The sequence below is a fragment of the Coloeus monedula genome (genome assembly GCF_965178545.1).
Source record: "Coloeus monedula genome assembly, chromosome: 19".
Classification (NCBI taxonomy): domain Eukaryota; kingdom Metazoa; phylum Chordata; class Aves; order Passeriformes; family Corvidae; genus Coloeus; species Coloeus monedula.
In genome coordinates, this window is record NC_138799.1 from 8943680 (window position 1) to 8959048 (window position 15369).

A 15369-nucleotide genomic window follows, 5' to 3' on the forward strand; every position below is an offset into this window, starting at 1 on the left:
ATGTTCATAATTTTGGCATATCCTGCACTGAACTCCTGTGCTGACAAAGTGCCCACACTCACTGGGGGGCTGAGGCAGCTGGATTATTTCAGCTACCATCGTTTAGTGATGTGACAGAGGTTTTGTTTCTCTGAAAGCACCTGGACAGAGGTAAGGTGGACCTATCACAGAGCAGCTGTGCTAAAGGAGAAAAGCCAGCAATGGAAAAAGAAAACTGCAGCAGCTGCATGGAATCTGTTTAGAAGCAGCCTGAAAAGTTTATTCCATTTGTTCAGCTCTCTGTTGCTTTGTTATAAGCAGGAAATGAAACATTGTTAATTCTGAGAACTTGAATATGTTTGCACAGAACATTTTGCTCAGTAGCTCATATCCACGGTAAATGTTTCATTTCATGAATGATTCACTGGAGGCCCTCACTTCTCAGCATAGCTCAGCTTTGTTCTTTTCTATATTTCAGACAAATATATCTGTCTATATAGCTGGTGATACATATTCATCGATGGTAAAGTCACAAGGAAATGACTTCACAAAATGTACAACTACTCTTACCTGGCTGGTACATTCTCTGTACAGAAATACAAAATTCTGTATTTGACACCATATGTACATCCAGATTTGGAAACACGTGGCTCCTTACAAACAGGCAAACCTGTTAGCTGGGATCTAGAATCAACCTTTCTCCATTTGAAACCTCACATTTAAACTTCTTAAAACTTAAAGGATTAGGCCCATGCTTGTAAAAAAGCCCTATATTTAAGATGTGGCTACTTCACGATGGAGTTTGTAGATGGTCATGAAGTTAAAGGGAGGTCACCTGCTTTGGGATACCTGAATTGCTGCAGTTCCACCTCCTCCAGCCTTCTACAAGGGCAGACATCAGCTCACCCCCACAAAAGACAGAACTGGACTCTGTAAGTGTTTGTAACAGCTCACAAAACTGTCTTCTGATTCACTATTGACTTGGTGATTTTCAGTCCTCCTGTGCACACTTCCAGATAAGCCCTTCATCCTTAAGGGAATCCCAATCACTTGGATGATTCTGTCAAGAGATCCCTCAGTATTACTGGCAGAGGCTCCCTTAAAGTGTCCTGCCATGAAGCAACAGCTCTCATTAAGCCTCCAGCTAACTGGATGCTTCACTTTTCAATTTTAGTTAATATTTAGAAGGAGAGAAAAGCAAATATGCATGAAGTTGAATTCAATCCTTTTCCCTTCAGCCAGGACATTTTCATGGAACACATTTCCTCTCTCAGCACCGGTGAGAATGAGCTGTTCAATTCAAATGGAATATTATATATACAAGGATGGTTTATACATTTTGTCTTTTTATGTGGGAATCACTATTATGTAAATGAAAATGGAATCTATTTATATGATTCATGTCAGGACAACTGAAAAACTTCTTTTTACATCATAGGTGGCAGGACGCACTGGCTTTGTCCCTCTACCATCAGGCTCATAAGCACCAGCACTGAGCAAGCAGTGGAAGTAGTGTGCAAAGGGTTTAAATTATTTAAGCCACTCTCTAGTATGAAATATTACAGCTAAATAATGACATTTGGTGTTAAATCTGAAGTATATTTTTAATTGAAGAGGAATGTGCTTTCATCAGGATGTAAAGAAAATTAAAGCTCATTTCTAGAAGCTGCCAAACACGCTGACCCTGATAAAGAACTTGCTTTATTTTCAGCCTGTGAAAGAGCCACTGAAATGGAGAGATTACTGACATGCCTGAAGTTAAAATTGTTCTCACTGGTCTTTCTGGATGGGAGTCAGGACATTTATCCTGTGGGATCTAATTGTTAAATCCTGAGGATTGCACTTCACTTTTAATCTTTAAACTTAGTATCAGTTCAGATTATATGATCTAAAAGCAGCCAAATTGTTGTTATTAGTGCAACTAAAATACCTCTCAAAAGCTTACACTAAGCAGGTTTAGCTATCTCTGAAGGTGCTATTTGGGAAACACAAACTCTTTATCATTTGCATAGAATTACTGTTCTGATTGAAAACAGACGGAAATTTACATTTACGAACATTAAAAAATTTTTATAGTCTCTAAATTATGTAAGAGGCCTCATCAGAAATGGGAATTTGGCTTCATGTTCATCATATGGTAGCATAAAACCCCCATAGTTTGTAAACTGTGGAAGATCCACTGTTTTCAACTATTATTAATTCACTATCAATTACAGCATGTGCACAGTTAAATGCTAAACATGTTCTTACTGCTCTGTATGAATTCTGAAACAGAGTTTGATAGTCAACAGAAAAATCATGCTGGGCTATTTTTGTTGTTTAAACCCCTATAAAATTCCATTTTGCTTGGAATCAGGTCTTTGGATTTGTCCTTGAAATAGCAACACAAAGACTCTGAAATGCTTTTCTCCTTTAAGATGAGCCTGGTTTTCTGTATCAGGAGATTAATAATAGGGAAATTATGCTTAATAGTTGGATATTAAAAATGAGCAGGAAAGTTGCAAAACTGGACGTTACCTTTGTGTTTACAATTTCTGAAGTGCAGAGACTGGGATGAAAAATCTCACAGGATTTCTTTAAAGTACAGTCAAATGCTGACCCATTCCATTAGCAGCTCATTCCTAAATGGAGCCAGAATCCGTGGAGTTCAGATAAGATGATGGGACCAAAAAGCTGTTTCAGGAGTATTATATAATTTTTGGTACTAAACAGATGGGTTTCATTATCTAAGGAAAGTAATAAAATTACTTTTCATTCTGCTGTAGACTCAGTTTTGGTTTATGACCCGTACATAACATTCAAAGTAGGATCTATATAAACGGAAGATAACAAGTACTTGACTTTTCTAGTCTGAAAATCATGTCTCCTATAGTATAGAAATATATTCCTTGGCAAGTCTTCACTTTCTATCCTAAAAATGATTATGTAGTCTCATTTTAGATAGTTAAACAGCTGCCATACTCACTGCCAGCTATGAATATAGACTTGGCTCCAGAGGCAAATCGTATCTCCAAAATTAAATGTGAGCATAGATCTGATCATTCCTCTCTAGCTGTTTGTTGTGAACCATCATTTTTCAACTCTGAGATTAAAACATTGAGACCTCATCCTCATTTGCATGGTGGCTGCTGATTTCAAGCAGTGAATTGCATTGACCTCGAAGAAACATGCTCTTCAAAGGTGTGCTCCATCAAATATACATGGGAGCAATTTCTGAGGGAATTTTCGGAGAGTGACTGTGCCTGCTGCCATTGATGCTTTTTGGCAGATCTGCTGCACTCTGCAGTGTGCTTCAGTCCCTCTTGGTCTTGTGTCATTGTTCCCCTCAAGCAATTGTGCATCAGCCCTGTTGTCACTGCAGCACATCTGTCCTTTGCTGGGCCTGGGCACTTTGCAGGACCTACTGTTCAGGGAGGGATGCAAGTAAGAGATGTTTAAAACTGCTCAGATCTGCAAACTCTTCACTGAGCTTCATAATGCAAAGAAAAGGCCTTTTCTAGTTTGGAATAATTCAGCTGAATATCAAAGGTCTGGTACAGGATGTGTTCTGATAAGGATAGGAAAGCATTTCAAAGAATCATCTGCAAAAGAAAGTGTCAGGCAATCTAGACAGAGAGCCTGCTGTCTGCTTCTCCTCTGACCAAACACTTTTGAAATATTACTGACCAGCAAGATTTTATACAAAAATAAAACGGTTTTGATTCCTATCAAGTCTCTTCTAAAGCCTCTTACCTTCCCTTCCTCACCAGTTCACAGCCAAGTTGCCTCTTACCTCTGATTCCTTGTAATAGCGCTCGGGAATCTCATCACTGGCAATATCAATAAAGCAGACTTCTCGCTCCAGATCTTTAGCTTCTTTGTCAAAAATCTGCAAGAGTTAAAGAAATTCAAAGCTGTTACAGAACAACACCCTCACAAAATCCACCTGGAATAACTGTTACAAGCAGTTTCAATGACTTGTGCAACAGAATGTATTTTAGGCTTGTGCCTGAACAGCTTTGTGTAAGATACTTGAGTTTTTGCAGGAACATGGTCACATTCTCTACCCTACTGCACACATTGTGTTCAGCACTTCCTGCTCCCACTGCTGTTCTTTCTTGGATTTTTTGAAATGGAGACCTTGATTACAAACAGTAAAGTCAACAATTTGGATTGGTTTTACTGTATTCTCCAATCTTTGTACTAGAATCTGTCACTGTGAAAAAACCCCAACTCTCTGGACTCGGGGTGTTTTCACCCTTTTCCCTCTAAGGACTACAGCAATGTACAGGTATTTGCTGGGAACACTCAGTCTAAGCTGTTCTTACATTGAGAATCAAAATTTTGGTTGAACTGCCTCAGCAGAAGCTGCAAGCTTCCCCCATCTATCTGTGCACACATATTTCAATTCTTTAGGACCTCGTTTGGAACAGCAAGTCTCCTGTTCTATGCAAGGCAAACGATGGGGATATTTTGAAAATCCAGGTCATTTGCAGCTGCAGCACAGTATCCTTCTGTGCCTGTGTCCATAATTTAATTATTTAGGCATCTCAGTGACCCATGTGACTTACACTGCGTCTGGAATACATTTCCCTCATGATTCTGAGACTTAGAAACAGCACCAAGTTAAAAGTCTACCATGAATTAGTGCCATGAAATTCAGGGAAGTTGTGCATCCACTGTCAGGATCAGTAGCAAGCTCACAATGTGCTTTTTCCTTTGGGGCACAATGTTCTATAGCTGAAATTTCCAGGAAGCAAAAATATTTTTGTTTTCTTTCTTTCTTTTTTTTTTTTTTTTTTAATAAATGCAGTGAATGTTCTGTTGATTTAATTTAATTCTAGAGGAACAGTTAAAAATACAAAATGCCAGCAACTCTTTAGTAACGGAAATGCTACTTCATTACTTTTGAAAGCATTGGGGTTGCCCATTTAAAGCATTCAAAAAGAGCAATGGACTCCAGTGAACACAGGAACCAGCTGGTAGGAAGAACACGGCTCAGGAAATCATCCTTCAAATACAGGAAAAGCTGAAGTTTGACTACAATTTTAACTTGTCTTGGTAGTGAATAAAACAGGCAACACTGGAGGCTCACTGAGCTGGATGTAACATGTTCACACATCTGACACTGCAGAAGAACTGAGAAAGAGAAACTCCATCCTGGTTTTATTTGTATTATTATCCTTCTCCAGTCGTTGTTTTGCAAAAAAATTATGTTGATTATTTGAACAAATTGGTGCTGGGCAGCCCTTCCCCCGTAGTGCTCCTTCTCTGAATTGGGTATGTTGATGTAAATCACTTCTGTGTTTATATATATAATATAGGTCACCTTTTATAAGCTTCCTCACTTGCTTTTTGCCTAAACAAGTTCAGAAATACAGGGCAGCCCCTGATGAAATCAGTTGAACTATTTCTGGAACAAGATGTATTTCACCATAATCTCTATAAAATAATGGAAATTGCTCTTAAATGGACCTTACCAGGTCAGCTGAGGCTCTGAATCTGTCCATGGTTTAGGTACAAGCCCCATAAATTCAAGCACATGCAAATCTCTGCCCATTTGCAAGGACCTAAATGGACATTATTACCTAGTATCTTATCCAAAGAAATGTGCCGTGGTCTGTCCCAGGCTTGATCCACATATTTCACCTCATGTGAAAATAGTTCTAAATTCCTTTTCTCTCTTTAAAATGCTGTGATGGAAGTGGGGATGACAGATGCCTTTGCCAATATGTCAAAACCAGGAGGAATTTTTCAACCATTTCAACGATGCCTTATTTGCTGCCGAGGCTGTCTCTGACCATTTCCTCTATTCCAGAAGTTTGCTGTATGGCATTCTCACTTCCCTTTGCCAGCAGAACTTGTAGTCTAATCATTTATGCTTCTCCCTTTCTCAGATTGTCCTCACAAGATTTGCAGCTAGAGATTTAATCTTCTCATTCTATCAGCAGTTGAAAATAAGAAGTCATTAGAGAACAAGACTGATTTCTTTCTTAGCTCTAATTCTCTTGTTTCCTCTCCTAGCCACAGAATCTTGGATTGTCTGAAACCCTGTAGGGAGGATGGGTTTATTGTGGTTGGGATCAAAAAGACTAGAGAAACTTGAAAGTTTTAAAGGAAAAGATTAAAGGCCACAAAAAGAAGCATAAGGCTCCCAATCTGTGCAACTGTATTTGCAAATGTGTGGAAACTGAATGGTGAGAACAATCTGTATCCTTAAGAAGATGATGTAGAAAGACAGACTATTAAATATTATATTGGAAAGAACTGGACAGGCTTTACATTTGGAAACCAAGTAATTAATTGAGATTAAAATACACAATCAAATGGAAAACAAAGAGCAACATTCAGACTGAAGTGGCCTTTTTGCTGTGGGCTTTGGTTTTACTTTTGGGAGGTTAACATGACAGCTTTTTTACAACAAACATTTATTACTTCCTCTTCCTAAGAGGGATGAAAACTCAGCATGATTTAGACTACATCACCCACAGAATGACAGAAAATGGGAGAAAAGTTTCAACTGGGTCTTCTTTATGACCGTCAATGGTTTGTTCTGGTGAAAATTAAAAAAGCCAAAAAACCAAACAAAACCCCCAAAACAACCAACCCCCCCCAAACCAATCAACCAACCAACCAACCAAAAGAAAAGCACACAACTCCCCTCCCCCCCAGGCAAGTGATTCCAGAACCTCAAGAAAGACAGCTCATACAGGAGGCTGCAGAAAACTAAGTCCTGGTGAGCTTCAATTTCATTCCCTTGTTTCCCTCCTGCCCTACAAGGACATGTCCTGGCACATCCTTTGCTAGTGACTTCCCTTTTCCTGGTAGCTACAGGAATAGAACAGAAAGTCAGGTTAGGAGATGACGGGAAATTTAATATCCTCTTTCCTATAAGCGTTTTTTTTCTATTTTTTTCCATTTTCTTTTATTTTCAGGCTAAGTTGTTGGCTTCAATTTTATTCAAATGTCATTTATCTAAAATTTAACTTTTATGGCCAATCCCCAGAGCTAACCTGGACTGGATATAAACAGTATAAAGCCAGCTTCTGCTGAATGCATTGATTCCATCCACACTGGCAAACTCCTCACTCATCTGCACAACCAGGATGCCGAGGGTCACATCTGTGCCTCTGGCTTGGCTTTATTTCATAATACATTATTCTCTCTTGTGATGTTTTTTTCCGTCTTCAAGAGCAAAGGAGCCATCCAAGGGATTACCAGCTGGAAGGTGTTTGGCTCTGTCATTATTACAAAATGGTTTTTTTTTCCTAGCCTAAACATGAGGAGTTTGTGATCAGAAGGCTGTAAAGAGACAACTAATTCATGGTAGGGTTGTAATTGTGGTAAATATTGCAAGAATAATCCTTTTCTTCCATTAAAAAAAGGCACAAAATAGGCACTCTCCACCTTGAAATTCTCATCTCTGCAGACTGCCACGGCCAGAACCACTGGCTACTGCCCAGTGTGTTGCCACACACCTTGAGCAGGTTGTGTCACCTGCTCCACTGCAGCTCTCATTTTTCTGAAGGAAAACTCTGACTCAGAATTCAATCAATGGAGTTTATTCAGTGTGTAACTTTTCAGTAAGTCATGCTCCAACCTCAGCTACTTCCAAATTCCCTTAATTTCCTTTTGAGGTTTATTTGGGCGGAGATTACAGGAATTGACCAATTTAAAACCTGTTCACTGGATAAAAATATTTATGTGGACACACATAATTGGGAGCAATTTTTCTATGGAAAAAGATTGAATCTCTCTTTGAGAACAGGGAATTTGGCTCCCTGAACTGGCTGGGAATATCCCTGTGTGCCACAGAGTTGGAGAGGCAGTTACACATTTATCTGCAGCCTTGCTCCCTGCTCCTTTTGATCTCCATGTCACGACTTCCCTATTATTCCATCTCTTATAAAATATCTCATTAAGATTTGTACTTTCTGGACAGAGAAATGGATTTTTATGTAATAATGTCAAAGAAGTTATGCTTCCAAGACTGTAATAGACTATAATATTTACTGGGATTAGTTTTTTTAAGTCACATCTAGTTCAAGTGCCAGATTTACTGACTAACTTCAGTAGTTCATTTAGAAAAATCAAAAAGTAGAGGCACAACCATATCACTTGTTCACAGTCTGTCAGTGTGGGCCTTGTCATATGTTCTGCGATAGCCATATGTTCTTGGGACATATGATCTGCAGTTCAACAAAGAGAACTCTTCACTCAGGAGGAATTTCAGCCTAACCTTTCCACTTGTTTGCCTTTATTTTTTGAGACTTCTTAGAGGGGGAAAAGCTTCATAAAATCATGAATTTTTTATTGCAAATTGTGGGATGCTCAATATCATCACACAGGAAAAGTCCAGGTGCAAATAAAATCACCCTAAAAGTGTCCCTTGCTTTGACTTTGCTGTATTTTGAATGATGCCCAGCAATCCTTTTGATGGTTTCCAGAATGAGATCCTGCGGTGCAGTGAGGCTAAACCAGGGCACAGCTGAATCCTTTTCAGCTGAAATCAGTGTTTCAAGGCAGTTGCCTTAAATAGTGAATTTACATTTAATTTCCATGTGCTATATTCAATTTTGTTACAACCTAGTTCCACATTACTAAGATAGGAGACAAAAATAGAGAAAAAAACCACTCTAAACTCAACCAAACTAGAAATGGATTTTCTTGTTAGCTGCCATACCTAAAATTTATTTGACTTTAGTTTCATAATCAAGATCTAGCCACTGAGTTTTCCAGAGAAAAATGTTATGCTACAAAGAGTAAGGCACTGGAAGTTTTACATACAGTGAATCTTCATTATTGACAACCTCTGAACTATTTGACAAGCTGTACTTGTTTTGCTTTCCCCAGTCACCATCAGATGGCAAAAAATCACTGCCCAAATATCAGCAGCAATTAATTCTGTGACTAAAAACCAAAATAAAACAAACCAACAGAAATCAGTCAAACATAATGGTCCTTGTGCAACAAATAGGAAAATTGAATGTATCTGTGATTCAGTGATTTACTTGAGCAGTGTCTGTCCGCACTCTGCCTTTCCTGTACCTTCAGCTGCTTTGCAGACATTTTCCCCCGTATCAGAGTGCGACATGCAGGGACAGCACGGCGCTGCCGTGTGTGACATGGCTGGGCATTGATTACAGCAGCCACTGGAGCCATACAGTGGATCCTCTGAAATCAACAGTTGATTGTAATGCACAGTTGGTGTATTCCCCACTAAAAGGAAAAAAACCCAAAGTGTGTGTCTGTAATGTACACTGAAATAGTAAGAAGAAGAGATGGGAGAGAAATGAGAGCAGGATGACAGTTTGACTAAATTAGCCCTTTGTGACACAAATACTGACCACTCAATGGACTGTTGAAAGAAAATACCTGTGCAAATACAAAAAGAGCTTAAGGAAGTCTTCTCATGGAAAGCACACACCCCATTTATTGACACACAAGAAGTAACTCACACCCTTCTGCCCGGATTTCTACCATTTCATTCAATAGATAACCGTAAGAATTCTCTTGGATGTACCTTATGTGTTTAATATTCAGAATACAGACTTTGCATATCTATATTCAAATTCCTAAAGTACTAATTTTCCTTATGGGAGAAGCGTGCGATTGCTGTGTTCTTTTACACTTGTCTGTGCTCACCGAGGTTGTTGGCTGGAGGCACCTGCACTTCCCCCTGCCCAGCACTGCCCACTGTGACCCTGACCAATGGAAGCAGCTCAGGATGCAAAGGGAAGCAATATTTTCATGTACTCTACAAATGCCACTTCCTGTGTCATTTACATCTCACAAAACATTCTAATTTTTAGAAATTCCATTTCATAATTTAAAATAGAAGTAAAATCAAAATAAAATTTCTCTTTAAGAAGCTGACTTTTTAAAAAAGACCTGCAAGAGGAAACACTGACTGGACTGACTCACTGGTCCAGTTTCTGACAGCATTAATGAAACTGTAAAGCTGCAAGGTAGCAGGGACAATATTTGATGTACTAACATGTTCATCCAATACTGGCTCTGTTTTTCTAAGGACAGAGTTGCCATGGAACATCTACATGGGATACATCAAAATCAGCTGAGCACTGAAATCACAGCTGAATGGATTTATGGCTCTGCACTACTAAGCAAGGTTACCTAAATAAGGGCATTTATTGTCCGTTGTTCTTTCTGTCAGTGTTTGTGCAAATCAACTGCAGACTTTAACAGATTGGAACAAGAGTGCTTCAACACATTTAAAATAGGTTAAAATGATAATGAAGTCTAAGACATAGAAAAATCAGGTTCCAGAGCAGATACTGTCTTTCATTAGTATCACTAGTATCTTCTATCATGCCAAATGGGAAGAAAAATCAGTAGGAACTTTGCATCAAGATATATTGCAATAATTCGGTAGAATTATATGAGACAATGCAACATGTTACATAAAATAATTCTAATAACATACCAGCCTACCAAATGACAGGAACCCAAGACGATTTATATTGCTTTCTTCCATGGAATTAGTTTTAATATCCTTATATCTAAGTATATTTCACAATCAATATCTACTTTATCAGACAGTATGGAAACGAAGAATAGATCAGAGTGCAAAGATTTCAGAAAACCTGTATGATCTAAAAAAAATTATTGAGAAATTGCTGGGTTAAAATCAGACTTGTATTATCGCCCTCATTACTGTAACATTAACATTCATTCAGTCTATTTTGCATTACAACTGCAAAATTTACAAAGTATTTTTTGGTTTAATTATTTCTTCATCAGACAAGGCTGATAGTTGCAATGAAGGAAAATAAAGTGTATGTATAGAAATCTATAGGAATGGATGCTATGCTTCCTGTTGTTTTCTAAGCAGACAAACAGTGACATTTAATCTAAACTCATCTGACACAAAGGAGAAACACACTTTGCCAGTTCTTAAGGGAAGTTTAAGCCTGCCCACTGACTAATGGAAATGAGGTTGACTCCTAGTTCCAAGGTGTCTGGACTAATAGAAGCCTTTTCATGTTTACGAACCTTCCAGCATTTCAGTGCTGTTCCAGTCATGTCTGTGGTCCCATGTCAAGGTCACGGGAGCACAAAAACGTAGATCTTCCATTGGTTTATTGTGTTCACACCAGTGAACAGCATAGCTCTCAGAATTACAAGATCAGGGAAATTAGGACTGGAGTGCAGCCCTCTAATTCAGCTGCTCTTTCTCCTCCTCAGTTCAAGTAAGGGTCAGTGAAATCTCTTAATCTAGGTAAACACTGGCTTAGTCTGTGACTCAGGTGCTGCAAGAGAAAGGTAATATGATATTATCCCACTGGCACTCTGGTAAAAATGACATTGGAAGAGCTGGATTCAAGCAGAATAGAGTTTCTTTGATTTACATCACTGGAGTATCCCACTCTGTGCCATCTTAAATTCCCTGGTTGGATACTGTTCAGGGCTTGATTCACAGTATTTTAGCCACAAGCTGACACACTGGAAGAATTCACTCTGCTTAAATAGCTTCAGTTCTTCCTCTGTCAGACAGCAGCCCAGATAATATCTGCTCACTGCTGACATTATAATGCACCAGAAAATGTCTGCACCCTCCCAAAACCTAAGGTGTGGGCTTGTTCTGAATTAAAGTGCTGCCAAAAAAGCAGGAGTGAACATTAAAAAGTGCATTAATTACACAATGTTCATCTAGCTGGTAATGTAATAAACTTCTTTTTAACTCACTCACTGATCTGGCTTAGAGTAGCAGTGACTGTGAGTGGTTGGTATCCGGTAGCTAATAGATGATCTCTGTCATGTTCCCAGTGGGAAAATGCATGCCAAAAGCATTATTCCAAATTCCACCTGGTTCTTGTACATGTAATTATTCTGCCATAAGTAGCACAAAAGCTGTCAGCCTCATGAACAGGCAGGCCCAGCAGGCTGAGGGAAATGTACCTCCCACCTGGAAAAGAGAACATCTTCCTCTTACCAAGGCTGCTGGAGGGACACCCCAGGACACTGGAAGCCTGTGCTCAGACCCCTTAAAATCTGCTTTACTGCCTTTTCCTTCTCAAGAATAAGTTCAAACACCCCTTCATTGGGTCTCTGTATTACAGATCAAAGTTCCAGACAGTTAAACTTTATTTCATGCCTACAAAGAAACTTCCTCCCATAAGTCTGCAGCCAATGCATACCAAAATGAAAGAGGGAGAAACATATTAGTATATGAACCCAAAGGTTCAAGCTTTACGTGCTGGGCTTTATTGAAAGTTATTCTTTTTTTTTTTTTTTTTTTGCAAGGTGTTTGACTCTGCTTTGCTCTCTGTCTGGACAGCAAAGTCTGACTGACCTCCTGCCTTCTGCTCCTGAGCCTCTCTGAGCAGCAGCTGATGGCAACTCACTCCTGCCCTTCCACTAGGGAGGATTTTACATAGTTAGTTGTCCCTCTCATCTCTAAGCTCTAACTCTGAAAACTTTTTAACTTCAGGTAAGTGACTGCCAAAAGCATCACTTAAGTGCACAGCCATTGTTCCTGAAGCTGTTTCTCTCAACTCTGACCATTGTTCAGTTTCCCGTTTGTCCTTCCTGACACCTCCTTGGATTTCAACCCCCTTTATTCAGAGATAATAATGTAAAACACATAAAGTGGAATACAATTACACCAAAAAAAAAAAAAAAGAGTCATCTTTTCTTTACTTTCCATATATGTTTATCAGGACTAAATTCACATATGTAAATTATGTTGTGTTTAGAGAAGGAACAAATAGAATAGGAGAGGCAGAAAGGAAGGTGTGTACACAGATCTTTCATCTCCTGGTGGTTCAGAGGTAACTCCTCTGCAGCTGCTCAAGGCCAGAACACCCAGGGAGGGGCACAGGCACAAGTCTGATGGGGCCTTTTTCCCAAACTGAGAGACCTAGAGGCCCCAGACACAGACTGTGGTTAACAAAGAGGATTAAATCAAATTTTGCACAAGGTGTCATACTTACACTGTCATTGCTTCCTTTGTTGTCCTCATATTTTGTCTCTATATGAATGGAGAATTTAGGCAAAAATGAACACTGCAACAAAAGAAAAGTATGTTTAACACAAAAAATACGCCTTGCTTCATCAGCTGACATATTCAGTACATCCGTTTTGGTATCAGCTTTCTTATTTTTTTCAGATTACTTCAAGAAAAAGAGTAAATGTTCACAGAATGTAAACCTGAAAGGTTTGATGATTCTGGAGGGATGCAGAGATTCTATCTAAAAGCTGAAAACAAAATGAAGGTATAAATAAATCAGTATAAGCACTCTGGAGTAATGAGATGCAATGGTTTTCATGCTCAGTATGCCCAGGAGTATGAATGTCCTGAATGTCTTGTTAGAAATTCAATTCAATAAGATCTTGAGAGCAACTCGATATCCCTCATCATAGACCAGTCTATCCCTCATATAAAATAACACAATGACACTTCACCAGATGCAGGTCCTGACCAAACAGACAGCAATGCTTTCATGTGTGAGGGCTTTCCTTAATTTTCAGTGAGAAATGAATTTTAGCACAATTTCCTATTAGTGAAATTAAGATGGATTATGAGCCCCTGTGAAAATTCCTTTATACTAAATCCAAACAAATCTTTAGATAATAATGCCAAAAAAAAAAAAAAGCACGAATATTTTTCTGTTAAAGATTAATATTCTGTATTTACATGGGAATAAACTTATTTTTCTGAGCATTGCTTAGCTTAGTTGGCTTATGAAGACTAGAATTTGTAATAGTACACAACATAATTCCAACAGAATAAATATTTCAAATATATTTTATTTATCATTTCACAGTTCTTCTTTCAAAGCATGTTTTCAGACAGGCAGATAGAGCAGCTGTCTAACCAGCTCTAAAGGACACTAGTTCAGCATCTTTCCTATTAGTCACCAAGCCTTTCCTTGCATTAACTGCCAGTTCCTTGTATGATGCATCACTAATCCCCTATGGCAAATTACTCCTTCATGGGCTGTACATACAGGATATACAATGAGGATGTTTGGATGCCTCACTGTTCACACTGCTGTTGGTCCAAGTTCAGGCTTGAAAACATTTGGAGAGTTTTTCAAAGGGAGGGGCTGGTGAGTAAGGGAAGAAGGGATTTAGGAGGCCAGGTGTAGTGCAACAATTGAAATGAGAACGCAACTCGTTGGAGACTGCAGCAAATACATTCCTCGTTCAATGGATATCACCCAACAGGTCATTGTTCAGTTTTCTTCTGGTCACAGTATATCCAGTATTCAATAAGCTCATCTAGAATCAATCCTTGTTGAAAAAACAAGTGAGAGAGTTTCCTCAAAATAAGGTTCTGGTGCCATGGAAGGCAAAACCCCCTTCATACTGTTGATCTGAAGCACAGCTGAAGTTTCAGAGGAAATTATGAGTAAAGCCAAATGCCAGATTTCCCTTTTACCTTGGTATTAAAGAAATGCCTGCTATTTTCAATCACTGTCTAGAGGTTGTCAGCAATGAGTCAGGTCATGACACCGAAATGTCACTGTTCCATGTATTGAACATGAGGCTGCATTGGGCTGCCTGTAGCAGCTCAGCAAGCCACTGCTTGAATCTAGTTGTTGATTCTTGTGATCCGGAATCTAAACTCTAATTAAAACAAGAGACCCTTTAACCTTGTATTTCAAAAAAGAAGCATTAAGAAAAGACCAAGGATCCTTAGAATAGCATAGAGGAATGGTAAGTGCCATTTACCTCAAGCCACCTTATTAGAGAGCCACTTTCTGTAAAGCCACCCACAGTCAGCCTCCCTGTGTGTTTAGTATGAAGGAGAGAACTGTAACAATCTAATTTGAGATTATAAATGGTAACATGGGTTTACCCCAAATGAAAATTCAAATTCACCAGAAAGTCCTCCACCGCAAAAATCTCTCTCAGAAACTCAACTGACTGGCAACCACTGCTCCAGCAGCTGTGGGGGGTCTCTCTGCCTTACAGGAACACTTAGCAGGGTCCAAATTTTCGAACATTTCACAGAATGTGTCTCATGATTCATCAGCTGCACTCTGACTAACTGGCAGAGGGCTCTGGCAGAACCAGAAAACTGTTTATGCATCATTCAAAAGACTATTATTCATCATGCAAAAAGTTGGGTGTTTTTCCCCTCAAGTGGCCACAAATTTACTTAACTGGGGATTAAAATTGTTATGTAACAGTCAGAATCAAACTGGGGAGTGAATAGTAGGTAATAAACCTTTTAGTTGATTCTTCTTTTCTTCTGAGCACCACTCCCTTTCTGCTCTGCCTCCTCTGGGGCCTGTGTTCTTCCGTCACTGACCTGGAGGCGATCGATCCCAAGCACACACAGGAATGCACAGGGCACTGTTTCCGGCTCTCCATTTCACTACCTCTACAGCTTGCAAGGTTCCTCTTGGGAATAAAATAGTGGCAAATTTAATCTTTAACTTG

At 39.1% G+C, this 15369-nt stretch overlaps 1 protein-coding gene across 2 annotated transcripts in view; it reads right to left on the bottom strand.

The window, feature by feature from the left end:
* PITPNC1 (phosphatidylinositol transfer protein cytoplasmic 1) overlaps positions 1–15369 on the bottom strand; it is an 84553-nt gene that overhangs the window by 21310 nt on the left and 47874 nt on the right. For both annotated transcript variants that reach the window (XM_082294161.1, XM_082294162.1), the window contains exons 5-6: positions 12912–12983; positions 3752–3847 (exon numbers count right to left, since the gene is read on the bottom strand). In XM_082294161.1, coding sequence (XP_082150287.1) covers positions 3752–3847; positions 12912–12983 — 168 coding nt within the window. The remainder of the gene's footprint in view (positions 1–3751; positions 3848–12911; positions 12984–15369) is intronic.